Source organism: Triturus cristatus, chromosome 1_2 (assembly GCF_964204655.1).
Source record: "Triturus cristatus chromosome 1_2, aTriCri1.1, whole genome shotgun sequence".
In the NCBI taxonomy this organism is placed as follows: Eukaryota; Metazoa; Chordata; class Amphibia; order Caudata; family Salamandridae; genus Triturus; species Triturus cristatus.
Window position 1 is genome coordinate 152,923,692 of NC_140580.1, and position 16,941 is coordinate 152,940,632.

General features: G+C 43.8%; 1 protein-coding gene across 2 annotated transcripts in view; it reads right to left on the minus strand.

The window, feature by feature from the left end:
* The window catches only part of ACSL5 (acyl-CoA synthetase long chain family member 5), a 206,023-nt gene that overhangs the window by 137,217 nt on the left and 51,865 nt on the right, over positions 1 to 16,941 (minus strand). For both annotated transcript variants that reach the window (XR_014961055.1, XM_085603410.1), the window contains exon 2: positions 7,318 to 7,502. Coding sequence is in view for 1 of the 2 variants with exons in the window: in XM_085603410.1 (XP_085459536.1) it covers positions 7,318 to 7,473 (156 nt within the window). In the remaining variant the exon portion in view is untranslated. The remainder of the gene's footprint in view (positions 1 to 7,317; positions 7,503 to 16,941) is intronic.

A 16,941-nucleotide genomic window follows, 5' to 3' on the forward strand; every position in this document is an offset into this window, starting at 1 on the left:
TCCAGCCTGTCCATGGCTACCCCTGCTTCTCCCAAACCTGCTCAAAATCTTTTTATTTTCCATTCTCCCTGCTCCTCTGTTGCTTCCCCATCCTTCTCTACTCATTGTTCATCCATGTCACGCTTTGCTGTTCTGTCGCCCCTCCTCCCCCGTTGCCACCATACCCCTATTAGTCCCACTTTATTCTTTTATTTCTGTTTTCAATTTTTTGGGAGGGTCTATTAGCTGCAATTTGCTGCCAGCCCACTCCTTTCTAGATAATGCACTTATGCACACTTTTGTTTTTGCTAATTTACTGCTGAAAAATGGGTGTTAGTCATCTTGGAATGGTAACTTATAAGTACCAAATAAAGGGCAGTCCAAGAGACGTAAAGCATTTGCTCCCACTGGTAGTAACTCATTCATGCATATATGCCATTACACTTGGAATGCCATTTTTATTGTTTTGCTTTGCTGATGCTGTTCAGCATTGTTTTTTCACTTTGCCGTCATCGGCAAAAACCATTGCCAATGCCAAATGGCCAGAAAACGTGAGATGTATTGGCTTTTCAAATGCTTGTGACAAAATCTGATTGCCATTTGTCTTTATTGATGCATATTCAGAATACGCACTTCTGTGGTGTTCTAATATGAATGTAGGAACTTCACTATAGGTTTGTTAGCTGTGGTTTCATATTGGTGGCACCTGAGGAAGCTCATATACTACGTCACTTGACCCCTCTGCAGGGTGCATTGAGAGATCATTTAAACACCGTGCTAAGACCAGTGGAAGATTCCTGTTTTAAAGTTAATCAGACATTATTCAGTCTTGTAACTTCCAGAATTTTGGCTCATGTTTACTTCTGCATATGTAAGTGGCCTTCTTTGTGTCTTTGGTTCCAAATTTCAGCACCATGGAGAGGGGATTTAAGTAGGTAGCTGTTTTCTTTGAGCGACAGAGTGTGTGTGTGATTGTGTGTGTGTGGAAGAGACGGAGAGAGAGCGAAGAGAGAGAGAGGCAGAGAACGCACGCGCGCGAGAGAGAGAAACAGAGAAAGAGAGACAGAGAAAGCAATTCATTTTGGTATGCTTGAGCGTCTGTGCGTATATTTTGGAGCTTTTGTTCGTGCGTTAGTGTTTTTGTCGACGTATCTGTGTTTAAGTGTTTTTTAAGTTCATGCCTTCGGTGAGTTTAGCTTCAGAATGAAACTAACACTAACGACAGGATTCGCCGTTTCCAATTTACTAATCTGTTTCCAGCATATCATTTCCTCACGAATCTGTTTGGTTTGAAGTACGGGGCATCAATTAACAATTTCGCTCACATGAAAATGAAGCAGCCCCCCCCCCCCCACCCCCCCACGCTGTGTATTTCAGTCATTGAGGCAGAGAACACGCGAACGTTAGTCCTCACGGTACGCAACACCAGCACACGTGCGAACACACATTTACTTCAAGCCTGATGCGAGTGTCATTTCCATGGTAACCGAGCACAATCCTAAGTGTGGTGGATGTAACGTTTGGGTGCACCTGTTAGGCTAATATAGTGCCTAATGACTCGAAGACCACTAACTACATTTTTGAAGCATAGAGTTTCTTGCAACCACCTCTCAGTTAACAGAGAACAGACTGCTCATGGTTACAACATTCTAAGGGGCTTATTTACAAGGCCCTTGCGCCACTGTTGCGTCATTTTTAACATGGGAAAAGTGACGCGAAAGTGGCACAAGGGGCTTGTAAATAAGCCCCTAAGATTCTATGAAAAATATTATTAGAAAAACTAGGAAACGTAAAATATACGTTTTCTCTCTTTCTGTAGCTACGAATGCAACACAAAGGGTGTCACAAACGTACGACATACAGCATGCAATTATTCTACCACCTAACATGATTTAAAAAAAAAAAAGTTCTGAACTATTGATACGAAATGTGTTGCAAAATTAAACTTTGATATTAGCCGAGATGCTGTTCCAAAAGAAACCTTTGGGCATGATTTAGAGTTTGGCAGACATGGACCCCTCCACAGATGTAATGGATGCCCGCTTGCCACTTTACAAGTGTCATTGGGCCTGACTAAACAGGGCTGGACTGGGCATTCCCTGGTGGGGCCGGTTTTACAGCAGTGCTGCAATATCAGCCCCCAGTAACCAAAGCAGCAGTGCTTCACACTTGCACAGTCCCCAGCCCCCCCCCCCCCCCCCCTCAGGGGGGCTGGTCCGACAAAATTGCCAGGGCTGCTTTGGGTTCCCAGTCCAGCCCACGCAAGGAGAATTCTCAAAGCAGCCCTGGCAATTTTGTCGGACCAGCCCTCTAGGGCAAATAAGGCCGATTGACTATAATACTCTTGTAAAGGGTATGCCATGTCTTTGGTGGAGTTCCTGCGCACCAAACTCTAAACAAGGGCATTTAGGGACAGAGTTTCGGACCTTACATCTTTTCTTGAGGATGGAGTTGAAAAAACGGGTAGATGTTTGTCTATTTATATAGGAGTTTCTTCTCTGTGAGTTTGGCACTGAATTCAAGGGACCAGTTCACGTGGAGCAAGATATGTGGAGCCTTTCATCACATTCGGTGTGCATTGGTTGTTCGAATGGCTCTCTGAAATGCCTCTTTGGATGTTGATTGACAGACTCGTCAGGGTAGTTGGATTACACTGCAGGAGAGCCTGATCCCTCCGTTGTGAGGGTAGAAACTTCTAGAACCTCCCCACTATCCTTTGACCTCCATGTTTCTTTCCCATGAGCCTCTTCTGTCTGATGGGTTTTACTGGACCAGACGGTAAATGTGTGACAGCTGTAATGTTTTGTAAGACTTTTCAGGTAGTTGCCGCCCCAGTCGAATGGGACTTCTAAACTGTGCACAGGACTTTAAGTATTTTTACTAGTTTCATTGTGATCAAGTGTGGAGCTTTCTATGATGAGGTTTGTTTCTGTGGCTTAAACATAGTATAGGGGCTTTGTCTTGTCCTTGTGTACGGAAACAAGGTGAGGGTAGAACAATGAAAGACGATTTTCCTTTTATTTGTATTTTTTGGAGGTAGTAATCTGAAATAAAAACATGAAATCACTGGTAAAGCGGCTGTGATCGTGTGTGCTGTTTCAATGCACTCTGCCCGTGGTGTCAAGCCAGGCATTTAGCGCTCGGTTTCAGAGCTTCAGAGCGCTTGAACCTCTGCTATCCAGAGAGATGGCAGGCGACCAGATTAGTAAAAGGCAGACAGGCGGATACTAAAGCTGACAAGGAGGCAAAAGGCTAGTCAGATAAAGAATGAATTAATAACTGAATGAGTGCCTAGAGGCATTCAAATTTAAATGACCACGTTTTTAGCTTTTCTGACCTGAAGCAGATCTTGAATGATGGAAAGCTCCAGCAAGAGAGAACTCTAGACAGAAGGCACCGGACTGCGGAAGACCCTTCCAACCACAGGTGGAAGAGGCAGTAAATTGTCATCAGTTGTACACGAGTCACATTGTGGCCGCTTTCTGGAGACCTACATTTTAATGCAACTGGGTTTGCCTTCATAGAGATACGACTGGACTGTGTCCCTGTGGGCACAAATGAGCTACACCCTCTGCCTACAGTTCGAGATTCTGACCTGGGCACAGATTGGACTCTTACACATATCAATATGGTACCTTCTGGTATAAACTGGCACCTACAACTTTATGTCAAACTCAATTTCTGAATTCAAGACCTGGCTTTTCGGCTGACTCTGAGCGGCACCCTCAAACCCCCCCCACCCCAGCGCCTTGAGACCCTCAAGGGTCCGTAGCGCACCTTAAAATTCCCTGATTGATTGCATTTTTTTACTCTCCGAATTATGATTAATCATACTGGTTTGTTTACACTGAGTACGTTAACTTTGTGCGTTTGCAAGTTCTGTGTAAGTCCATTCAGAAAAGTAAACTGCTACAAAATCATTGTATTGTTGTCTTAATTCTGACTGTAGGGACATCACACATAATCAAGTATCACAGTCTTTGGAGGGTTCACCTTACCCTCAATCCAAGACAGGATAACATTTACAGTGTCTGACAGATGCTCATCTAGATTTAGGGCCTGGTGCCCAATCAATTAAGAATTTAGTCTTTCATACTCCTCTTTTTCCGCTCCCTTCTATAGCTCTTTATGCCTCATTGCAAAGGGAACACTGAGAAATAGACCACTTCCTGCTACTTGACCTTTGACCAGGAAGTGCACTAAAAACACAAGAAACAAGTTCTTATAGGAGCTCTGTTAGACCTGCCCCTTTTTTGCAGGTTTATCCCCAAAGTTTTTGCCTTTTGCCTCCTATTTTTCTGATCCTGTTTTTGCCGGCTATAGGATTCTGGTCACTTTACCACTGCCGACCAATGCTAAAGTGTGCATGCTCTCTTTGTAAATTGTGAATATGATTGGTTATCCATGATTGGCATATTTGATTTACTGGTACATCCCAAGTAAAGTGCACTGAGTGTGCCAGGGCCTGTATGCTACCAGTGGGCTTGCAGCACTAGTTGTGCCACCCACATGGGTAGCCCTGTAAAATGTGTCTCAGACCTACCACAGTTGTGTCTGCATGCACAGTTTTAAACTGCCATGTTGACCTGGCAAGGGTGCCCACTTGCCAGGCCCAAAACCTCCCTTTCTTTATATGTAAGGCACTCTTTAAGGTAGGCCCAAGGTATCCCCAGGGGGAGAGTGCAGTATATGTGAAAGGTAGGACATGTACTGATGTGTGTGACATGCCCTTTTAGTGAAATACGGTGCATTTCGTTTTTCTCTATTGAAAGACTGTCTGTCCCATAGTCTATCATTGGGGCTGCACTGTAACAATTGTACATCTGTAACTTTCAATAGGGACAAGATGAAAAATGGAGTTTAGGCTCTCTGAACTCAGAATTTACTAACGCACTTTGAGTAAAGGTGGTTTTTAAATTGTGTGTTTGAAAATGCCACTTTTAGAAAGTGGGCATTTTTTTTGCTTTAATGTTCCATGTGCCTCTGACTGTTTGTATATTCAGCATTTGGTTTTGGAGTGGCAGCAGCTGGGCATGTGTATTCACTCTAGACAGTCACAAGGGGGTTGAGGTGAGTCCTGCCTTGCTTGGGTGGCTCATAGCTGGGCTGAATAGCCCTGGTTTGTATTTAGAGTGGCGGGAGGAGTTTTGCACCCACCTTAATAGGCTTTGTCTCCTTTGAAAAATGCTGTCTCCACCCCCTGTGGTCATGCTGCACCAGGGAGGACAAGGCTGGTTTGGACTGGTTCCAGAGACCTTTGCCACAAAGAAAACAATGACAAAATGGGGTATAAGTAAGAGACCTTAAACCCCAGGACTCTAGATACTTCAAGAAACAAGAGGACCCTGCCTGAAGAGTGCAAGGACTGTGTTAGGAGCTCTGCCTTTTCTGAGGGAGGGGTGGATTGAGCTGCAGTTGCTGCTTTGGTCTATGCTGGTGGAAAAAGACTCACTCTTTATTCCCTGTTGTGGTATCCTGCTTGTGAAGAATCATCTCCAAGGCCTTGTGTATGCTTGCCTCCTGTTGGAAGTCCCAAATAGATGAAAGACTTAAAGGAAAGATCCATGCTATATATAAGATGCAACTAACCACCTGGGTGGAGAGCTTGAGAAGCTGTTTGAGGAGTGCTACCCCTGCTTGTGTGGGGTAGGATGGCCTGCAGTGGCTGCTCCTGCCTGGAGCAGAGAAAGGACTCAACTGTTCTTTTCCCAATTAGCCAAACAGCGCATGGGGAGCGCTGTGTTTTTCATCTCTGTTGCCCAGAAGGAGGCGCAGGGTGAGCGCCTCATTTTTCTTGTGGTTATACCACCACAAGCAGCGCATGGTGAGCGCTTCATTTGCTCTATTTCTGGGCCAAGCAGCACATGGTGAATGCTTCATTTTATGGTGAAAAGGAAGCATGTTTTGAGCGCTCGGTTGTCAGAAGATCCCCGGTGCTTGGTGGGTGGGGAAACCTCCTCGAGCTTTGTTGGCAACTTCATGGCCTGATCGCTGGGCTCATTCACCCCTTCACAGCTTGGGGCAGAGCATGAGGCGCAGCAGCGCAGTGCTGCATCAGAAAGCCCCTGGGGGGAGGGGAGGCATTCCGCACCCACACCCAGCCACTCATCAGCTGAAGTCAGAATTCTTTGAAGCTCCAGGCATTGCCTGGCAACAGGAGCCGCCCGCAGCAGACAGAAGGAGATGCGGCTTTCGCCCCAGCCCTGTCCAGCACTGGACGGAGCCTCGCGGGTGATGAGAGTCCCAACGGGATAGAGGAAGGACCGAGGGAGCATCCAGCTGCCTCTGTGACAGGCCAACGCAGGCCCCCTTTGGAACCAAGGCCAGTCAGCCGAGCGTGGAAGAAGCATCGACGGAGTTCCCGCTCAGCCCCATTGCTCAAAAGTAAAGCTGCGCTCTTCCCAAACTGGTCCATCGGCCCGCAATCAGAGCAGCGGCAATTTCATCCTTTCATGGAAACTGCTCACCGCTGTGCCACCTGAGTGTGGGCAGAGGGGCTTTCACTTACTTTGGGGGGACTGATGTAGCGTCACAGTTGGAATGTTCGCAATACATTACAAAGGACAGGTGCTTTAGCAATAAAGTCATGGTGATCTAATGTGTTCTAGCTATAGTGACAAAGTCATGGTGATTTAATGTGGTCTGTCTATACTACAAAGTGATTAATGACCTGTGCAAGTTCTGGGTATTTACTTCAGCGCCCTACATATGTTTATGACAATTGCCTTATGGCAAAGTAATTTATGATCTATGCATCATTATGACAATTGCCTAGTGGCAAAGTGATTTATGTGATTGTGGTCTATGTGTTTTATGTATAATACAGAGGATATTGTTACATAAGCTGGAGTGGAGTCTCTTTTTTGTGGTGTGCCTAGTGTGGCACTGGTCTGTGTGCATGTTTTGCGCAAACACGTTACAAATTGCATAAGCCTGACTGCTCTGCTAAGCTACCAAAGGAGTACGCAGGGGTTATCTTGGGTGTGTAACTCCCTTATCCTGACTAGAGTGGTGAGTTCTGCCTGGTTTAGGTGCATACCGTAGCCAACCAGAAAGCCCATTTCTAACAAGCTCCTAAATATTTTGTTCTGGCAGTTTGCTGTCTTGTCTTATTGAGTGCAGAGTAAGTTTTTCCGTGTACAATTATCTTAGGTATCCATGGTATCTCCTTAGTACGGTCTTTTAAAATGCTGTGAATCTTCTTAATATGTGGCTAATTTCTCTATTTTAAAAAAGCTTGCTTTGTTAAGCAAAAGTTGCTCCCTGTTTCCAGCCTGAAAGGCCTCTTTGTGGTATCTGTAAACATTTGCACATGCAGCACATGCGGCTTAAGTGTACCTGAGTTCCAGTGGTCTGTTTGTTTAAGTCAATAGGAGATCTGACAGGCTTTGGTCTGGTGATCACCCATAGGAAAGTGGTAATTCCAATTGTGAAGATACCAATCAGACCAGGCGTTGGCAGCGGAGAGAATAAGAACTCCAGAATCCCAATCATTGTTCGTAGTGAGCAGCGAGCTGTAGGATCTGAGCAAAAAGAGAACCCAATTAATATTTCTAGTGAACAGAAATACACATAAGACACTACAGTAGACACATCATTTAAGCTAACACAATAAATGCCTGACTTACTTCTCATTCCTGCCCGGTCACATGATGCTACATAATTGCCCCGAATTAAAGTCACTGAGCGAGGCGACAAGACAGCCCCACAGGTGGAACTTTAATAGGTGCAGGCTTATGGCAAACTAGAGGATTTGCAAGACGCATGTGGACACCACAGCTCCTGATTCTTCCACCTTTTACTGATGATCCAGTCGCACTAATAACATAAACTCTTACAGACCTCCAAGCATTCCACTAGAACTGCTCGCCTAAGGAACGCCCAACACCAGCCGTGACCATTCTTAAAGAACAACCACCAGGCAGAATTCATACACATCAACATGTGAAGACTCCTTTAAGCATCATGCAGAGTGGTGGTAGGTTAATGCTTCAGTGAAAAAGCGCTTGCCGTTCAGAAACATCAATTGTTCAAAATCATATGGGCAGGAACAGGGACATCAAAGGCCCTCTGACTTCTGTGCAAACACTTTTATCGCACAACGTGTGACCCTGTTGATGAAGCAGCCATTGTAGGACATTTCTTAACATATTTTTTAATGAAACTATAAGACTGCAGAATCTCGATAATTGATAACAGGCACACCAAACTATTTAATAACACTGGCCAATGCTAAAGGCATATTATTTGGTTGGAATGCTAGATATGCAAAGGAGTTTGCAGTGTGTAAGCATTCACACACTTTCAACTAGTGCTACCCTTCTCTAACCTCAAATTTTACCCCTAGCGGTATGTAAATAAATGTCTCTCTGCAGACATTTCCTTGTCCATTGCTTGCTATAACTAGGACATACAATGTTGAACTCAAACATGTTGTGTGGGTTTGAGGGGTCTTACTGCAATTTCTAGATGAGAGTCTGTGGTACACAGAGACATGGGAAGAGAGAAAGGCTGCAGTTTTGAAATGACCTGTGACTGAGCTCTCACAAGACCCAAACAATCTGATCCAAAAGATTAAACTGATTTCTGCAAGGAGTCTTGATTCAAAAGTCACATGGTTCTCAGGCTCCAGACGACTTTTCTGACTTCCCACAACTCCTCTTTCAGGCCAATAAATACAGATGCAGTTACGCTGGTCACTGGAATTCTTCCAGGGAGGCACTAGCTCTAATTTGTCCCAGGACAATGTACAGCTTTCAGCACCAAGAGGAACTTTCCACAGAAGAAATGCCCAGTTTCAACTAATCTCTTTGGAATTCCTCCTGAGGCTGTATTACACAAAGGGCACACTTTCCCTGTTTGAGACACGGCGCACGTGCACCTTTCAAAAGGTGCGCAGTGGCGCGAACAGGGAAAGTACACTCTGGTCTGCGGAATGTGCTGCCCTCAGGGCAGCCGTGAATTTGCACTGATATGGGGGCAACGCATTCAAGTAAAATGTGGCATGGTTGCTTTAATCAGCTGCTCCATGGTTCAATATGCTGGCAGCACCCGTCTGCACTTTCAAGAGTGGGCAGAGATCTCCTTGCAGGTGGTTGCTTTGAATGAGATGCATCCGGCTGCAAGGGGGTCCATGTGATCCCGTTTGTCCTCTCCTCAGGGGGCACACTGACAGTGTGCCACTTATGTGTGACGCACTGCCAGTGCGCCTCCTGATGGCGTCTTTGCGCCCATGTCCATAAAATGGCACAGGCACAGAAGCAGAGAGATCCAGTGCTAACAGTATTACAGAAGGGGTCGCACAAGCGTCTGTGATCCCTTTTGTAATCCTGCAGACAGAGCAGGCGTATATGCCCATTGCGCCCCCAGGGCACACTGTGTAGTATGGACCCAGCAGGGCAACCTGAGAAAAACATGTTTTGTGACTCACATACCTTTTTTACCTTTTGAAACCCCAACTTACTCTTTAAAACACACAAGTACAACATATTGTAGCCTAGAATGAGACAAAACTCCTAAAAAATTTATTGTGAATCAAGTCTGGACATCCAGCTGTATTTTCACATCTAGGACAGGAGTGAAACCCTATTGCACGACGAAAAAGATATGTTAATCTGGTTTGATTTGTAATTCACAAAATAGGCAGATTTGATTCTGTTATGTCACAAATTGATTAACTTTTGTCAGGAATTGATTCTTTTTAATATAAATGTGATCTATTTTTATTCTGAACCAAGTAATTGTTTTAGCTGCAAAATTTCTTTTTTTCACACATTTCTAGAAATAAATGTTTTACAAACAGAAACCTCGAACTGAGGTTATCTTCGTTGATCATTGACGGTTCAAACCCCTGACCTGCAAGTTTCATGGAATCCCAACAGAGAGCATTAATGTACCATAGCAACTTACTGGTGTCCCCCTTATGACAACAGCCGGTTTCCATCTTAACTACTGGAAAAGTGTAGTTTTGATCCCATCTGAGATTATGCAGGAGTGCGTCATAATCATGAGTGGTAAGCACTGAAATATATTCTGTGTGGTTAATGTTACTAAGGAAATGGAGTATTGCTTATTTAAAATATTCCACTTGAAGAATTTTATTAATATGACAGGAGAAGGTAACATAAAATGTGTCACATTTTGAGGCTAATAAAATAGAATGTGTAAACTAATGTTTAAACATGTATACGTGCAAAAAGAATTAGTTCCATGCAGGTGTATTTAGAATGACATCTGGGTAATTCTTTAAAATTTATACATTTATTGATAAGGTGCATTTACTATTTGTGTATAAATGTGCACATATTCTGTAACCCTGTGCACTGTTAAAGTTGACTAGAGTGGGCCTCAAAAAACCAGTTCAGTTCAAGCTCATGTTTAAAGTCTAACATGTAATTCAAGTTTGACCTTTATGTAGAATGCATTTGCTTGTATTTTTGTTTTCACTACAGGTATGGACAAAACCTCATTAGTTAGCATGAAAGATTTTTGTTTTCTTTAGATAGCAATGTATGAGAAGACGAAGTTGGCAAGCAGAAGCGCGATAGTGAGCAAAGAGGCGAGTTCTCATGGGGGAGGAGAAGAATGACCAGGGACAAACAAAGTTACAACTTATCGATGTGGGAAGGTGGTGCAAGTATCCAGTTGTGCCGAATTCCTTACAAGAGTCACGTGAGACTATCTACCTTGAATGCAATTGATATTTTATGCTGAAATATAGTGAGGAACAGGAGATATATATTAGGACTTCATGGGGAGCAGATCTATTCATCTGCTTGAGTGGCTTTATGCTGCTTGACCCATGGTTGGAGTGCCTTCTACTGAAGACTCCAACAGCTGACACATTTCTGGTCTCAACTTTTCTAAATGCTTCTTAGTTTAGGGTTACCCCTTTTAAGGTAATGTAGGGCGAGACGGCTTGTTTATGCTTACTTTAGAGAACGATTTGATGCACTTTATTACTCAATTTGTTTTGCTGATTATTTGAATCTCCATTACAGAGTTAGCTATCTACTTTGTATTATATAGGCTAAACCGCTTCAGGAGATCTGGACTCATTTTGTTTCTTCCATAATTCTATAAGATAATGTTGAGGTTGGTCTGTATCGATTTGTTTCTGATTTTATAATTAAACCCTACTAAACTCAGTTTAAGTGGGCAAGTGGATTATTGTGTGACCGTATTGGTTACACTGTATTGAGATTTTAACAAGTGATTATTTTCTCACTTTATCTCTCATGCTGCTATCAAGACAATTGGTCTGGAGATAAATGTAAGAGTGGGCCCAAACTCCAGCACAACTGCAAAGTCCTTTAGTCGTACCACGCACAGTCATTAAGGATAAGGTCACAGACACCATAATAACATTTTTCTAACAGTCTTTGTCTTCGATGTCTTTTGTTGAAAATGAGTCTGTGACTTCCCATGAAGAGGAACTGGAGGCAGTGGGGTGGGACTGAGTGATGAATACGATGTGCTTTAAGTGGTTATATGTAGTTGGCTATGCTCTGTAATGCCTGTTTAGTCAGACCTCGGCTCTAATATAATGATACTCGATCAATCACCAGTGGGTAACAATTAACCATTATATTCAGTTTAAGGCACTCTGCAACCAACCAGAGATGCACAGGCCCCAACATGCATATCACTACTTGCCATGCAGTGCACCAAGGATTTAAGATCCATCTCTTCTAAAACTATATACATTTAGTTTGATCCCCAACTTCCACGTACAGTAAGATTTAATTTTGAAATTGATCCTTTTTAAAAGAAAAAAATTGTAGTTTTGATCGGATCCATGCGTTTTGCAAAAAAAATAAGAATACATTATTTAAGTCAAGCTCGCCTATTTTTTATTTATTTTTGCAAGATCCATATGCTTTGCTTACAATCAGATTTCAAAGTAAATTTAGCCTGCATTTACATGGTCAGGTTTTGGTACTACAGGAATGGGGACTGGTGTCTTTGTAGTTTGCAGCAGCTCAATGCATGTTTAAAAAGCTTAAGGCGTGTATTTTCAGTACAGTATTTGAAGAGACATAATTCTCTCTGCTTCATTTACCTCTCAGAGTTATCCTTTAGACTGTTGTAGTGTCTGCCTTGTCAGCTGTCGCAGTATGAGATGTGAGTTATAATCCTGACATCCCCAATGAACCCTATGTCCGTTAACTCATTCAGGGGCAGAACACCCGGCCTGCAGCTGCTGCGGCCCTGGGAGGTGAAAGAGGGGGGAGTGGGGCAAAGCTTCAGGGGCCACACATTCCTTCAGAGCTGGCCCCATTCAGCCCAAGGCCAAGGTATTTCTGTGACCTATGGGAGACTCATCGTATTCTGCAGTGGGGCCCCATCATTTTGCATTACTCAACTGGACTCAGGGGCTCCGCGAGTCTGGCTCTCACGCGCTGCCAGGTGCAGCTCCTCCATTAGGGCGGAGGAGCGTTGTGCCACTGCTTTCTTGCAGTGCGAGAAGCAGAAACATAAAATGGTATTCTAAATACCATTTTATGTTTCTGCTTCTCGCACTGCGAGAAAGCAGAACGGTATGCCTGGTTGGGGGCGGGCGGGAGGGAATGCCTGGTTGGGGGCGGGAGCGTGGGCGTATCGGGAGGAGTGGCTTGCCCACTGTTGTGGGCCTTGACTGTTAGGTCGGCCCTCTGGTGCCGACCAAACCAGTTATGCGCACTCTGCATTTTCTCTAAGTAAGCTGCAGTCTACATGGGGAAAATGGGCTCCCCACAGGCGCCCGACTGGGCGTTGTCCGCACCAATCACAACGCTGCCATTGCAGCGTTGTGATTGGTTTAGAATAGGGGAGGGAAGCTGCCTTGGCTTCTTCCTGTTCCAGCAGGGGGAGCCAGGAGCGGAGGAGGTGCGGGACCCAGAAAGGTACGTTTCTTTTTTTGTTGTTGTTAAATATTGTCGTGGTTCATTATAAACACGGTTTATAATGAGCCATGACTGACCACTTTGAAGTTGACCTTAAAGGCATTACTGGTCAGTGGTTGCCCCACCAAATATTTAGGGTACCAGCCACCACTGCGTGCTGCGCACTGCTCTGAGCCAAACATACCTCTCACACTGCACTCACAGGCACAACTTTCACTTTTTATACAAGTATGCCCCCTTGCACTTGTACAGACACACCCCTCCTTTTTCACTCAAATTGACACACTCCTCACATAGCGTCACACAGACACACAACTGTTCACACACACTACTCACTCTACACTGACACAAGCACTGACACAGGCACCCTGCTCACGCTTTCAATTAGACATGCATGCTGCTCACAGACACACCGCTCATCCTACATTTGCAAAGATACACAACCCATCCTGCCTTCCTAAATGCACACCACAGACCCTATTGCAGGCACACCACTAGTCCTGCACTCATACAGACACACAGATTGTGCTTCATTCACAAGTGCTTACCTCTTAATCTGCATTTATACAGGCACGCCGATCCCTTGCACCCTCACATGCACACAGTGGGTGGCATTTATCTGAGATTGCTGGCACCTTGTGAAGAGCATAAAGAGAAGGGGTGTAGGGAATGAAACGTTGAGTCTGTGTGGTCAGTATTTGAGCCAATGATCTGCAGGTCACCAGCGAGTGCATTACCTTGATGAGCACTTTTGCCATGATGCCTTCTCAGAAGACTACAGCTAATATCCCCATTTCAATCAGCTACAAACAGCTTGATAGCGCATACTCTCCCTTTGACTGTATGTAAACTGTAGGTAGAGCCTACTCTCTGTTGCTGCTTTAGAATGTCAGGACGGTATACACCCTCCACTTGCAACACTCAGATGTAGACATACACAACAATTATTAGACGGATGCAACCATTCTTTTAGAATTGAGGGGTGTAAATCTGAACTTTTTCAACTTAAAAAGTGATGGGCTGCAGGGTGGAGTGGTGAGATGACTATCGTTCGGGATGGACTGCTCACATGATGAACAGGGTCAGTACTGATTTGCATTAGGTGGACCTCTGTCTAGAGTGGTATAGTGGGTGAAACATTATGGGTTGGAATTATGCATGTGTGAAAACTTGTCAAATTTGCTTTCATGTAATTATGTGAAAGTACAGTGAAATTACACATAATTACATGAAATGCAAATCTGTCATTTTGTGGTATATTTAGCACAAAAAGCATCATCATATCCATTTTTAGTGTGAGGATGAATTTATACAAGAGCACCGCAAACAACAGCCACTCTGTTCTGTTGTTCATGTGCGTACTCAGTAAATGTTTACCACAAATTGTACCGTTTGCTGCAATTCTTTTTACTGCGAATGTCACATAATTGCGCAAAGTGGCTTAATAGCATGATTTGGGGAATTTCGCATAACAAGAGTAATGCAAAATTGTTAAACTTATGCTGGCATAATATAAATTTTACCCTGACCTAATGAGAATACTACCCCAGAGTGATTGCCAGTGATTAAAATGATTTCTAAACTTTGGTCCCATTACATTTTGGGTGTCTGATTACCGTATGTCTGGAAACCTAAGGATGGTGCAGCTTTCCAAGCCCACTACTGCAAAGGTTTGTGAAGTCCTAACGTGAATTTTCAGCCATTGCGTTGGAAAGTTGAACAAAGTAGCACAAGGTAGCACTATGTGCTACTTTGTGTCAAGCGGGCGTTCCATGAGTGGTATGTGGGTGTTCCCATGGATTTTGATGCAAATCCCTATCTACTAAAAACTGCAGACAGGAATTTGAGCCAAACGCATACACCTCTCCAAAGCAGAGGAGCAAGTTTTAAAACTCTCCACATTTTCCCAACTTTGCATTTGTGCTACTATATATCACACATACGAAAGCTGAAAGGGTTTCCCTCCAGTGTAACACCTCTGCTTGACAGAAGGCACACACCCTCACACTACGTTCAAGGACATGTGCATGAGTGCAAAGTAGCCAAAAGAGCATGTACTCAGAGGAAGTGGAAAACAGTGCCATATTTAAGTAGATATGGTGCTGTTTTTTTCTCTCATTTGTTGTTATGTAATGCAGTGCAGCAAATATGGTTGCTGTAATCGGTTGTGGAAAATGTTAGTAAATATGCCCAAAAAGGTTTGCAGGTCGGGTACTTCTGTGAAGGCAGCCATTGTGGTGGCGTCTCCTTTCACAGCAGAGAGATCCCCGCTAACCAGCCGGGATCTATAAATACAAGAGGGGCACCCAAGTGGGGCAGACATCATCACCTCCACTCACTGTTTTCTAACATACATTTAAATATCAATAAATAAACTATACACATATTTCAAATTATACCAATAATTCGGAAAGCACAAATGAAGCACTTTTTTGTAAGTCTGAATCTGATGGAAACAAAGATGTCAGTAAGTTCAAAGCACATCTAGATACTTTACTTGGTGATGCGCAAATGATAAATATTTGCTGAAACCCGATTTTCACAAATTACTGTTTTTGTGCTATATAGTTTTTGTAACACTGCATGCCGGTGCAAATTTAGAGGCCATTTCAATAGAAAATGTTCTTTCTGTAGATGACAGTACACTGCCTCACCAGTGTTTCAAAAATGCACCACCAGCTACGTACCACACCCTTACCCCTCTCCTGCTGAGTGGGTGTGGCACATTTGCTACACTGGCTTTTTGTATGACGTTTGTATTTTTCACAATCCCCATGACTTCAGTGATATAACATTAATAGCAGCCCCCTACCCTGAAAATTGTCGCAACACCTATAGTTGAAGGTCCTTCTGGTCTCCTCCTCTGTCATAACAGCTGCTTTACCACTGCTTTCTGTTAGTCAACCAATGGTGGGAAACAGCTGAGGCCTCTACCAGGAGGGGATTATTGTCAGCTGGGTGAGAAGCAGACCCTATTCAGCACTGCTTAAGTTCCCAACAGTGTTTGTTGAGCAGCAGCGCAGAAGCTTATTAGCATTCTTATGCCAATTAAACATGCTGTGAGGTGTCGCCACTGTGTTCTCACATATCAATTAGCAAGAGGGGCGCACATCGATAAGCCCAAACACGACTGGAGATTCAGCAACACAGCATAATGAGAACGTATAATACAGATCACACATCACTGTTCCCTACCTGCAATTATCAAAGAAAGTCTCATTAGTTTGCAGAAGGTGCTGTTCCATCTGATGCTACCTGTCGCTTGGAGGTTTGCAGGTAGCAGCAGGTTTGAGAGGCCTGCCTTTTTTTCAGTGTGAAGATTTATTCCCATTAGTTGAGGAGCACTCCTTCTTGCACCTGAGTAAGTTTTAAAGACCTGAACCGAATTGTGATTCTCCTAATATTATGACATGAGACACGGAGGCTAAGATTATGCTTATTTCTTTTAATGTTAACTCCAAGCAGCCACTTAGAAGCAATACATCATATAGTAAAATAATTCCAAAACAGAATCTTCATAATGTACTATAGCCATTAGCCAAGAACAATCTGCCTCTTTTAAATGAGATGAAATATAATAGAAAATCTCATCTGAGGCAGGCCTGTTGTCCTGCCCACAGTTTAATAAAGCAACCTTGGGCGGACGTGCTTTTTCAATCCTTATTCCCCAACTGTGGAACAAGCTACCGGAATGTCTGTGTAGGGAAACCTCTCTCCTTCCATTCAGGAAAAAGCTTAAGACTCTGTTGGACACTCAGGTTCGGGGACAAGATGTGCTCTGACTAGGGAGGCGTACTGAGGGGTAACTGATGGTGGGGTTTGGCTATTCTCTCCTAAATTGCTAAGAGACCGTTGGTTATTCCACGCTATAGAAATGCCAATTACCATTAACATTAAGTAACTATCTTTAAAACTGAATTTGTATTCCAGGTGAAGAAGAACGAGGAGGTTTGAGCGAAAGTGTCCCATCTTGATTCTTTCTGAAAGGCGGTGACGCGGTGTAAATTAAATATGTCGAGTTATCTGAAAGGAAAAAAGTATGAGACTTTTGTTGGCTGATAAGTAAGACATGAGACAA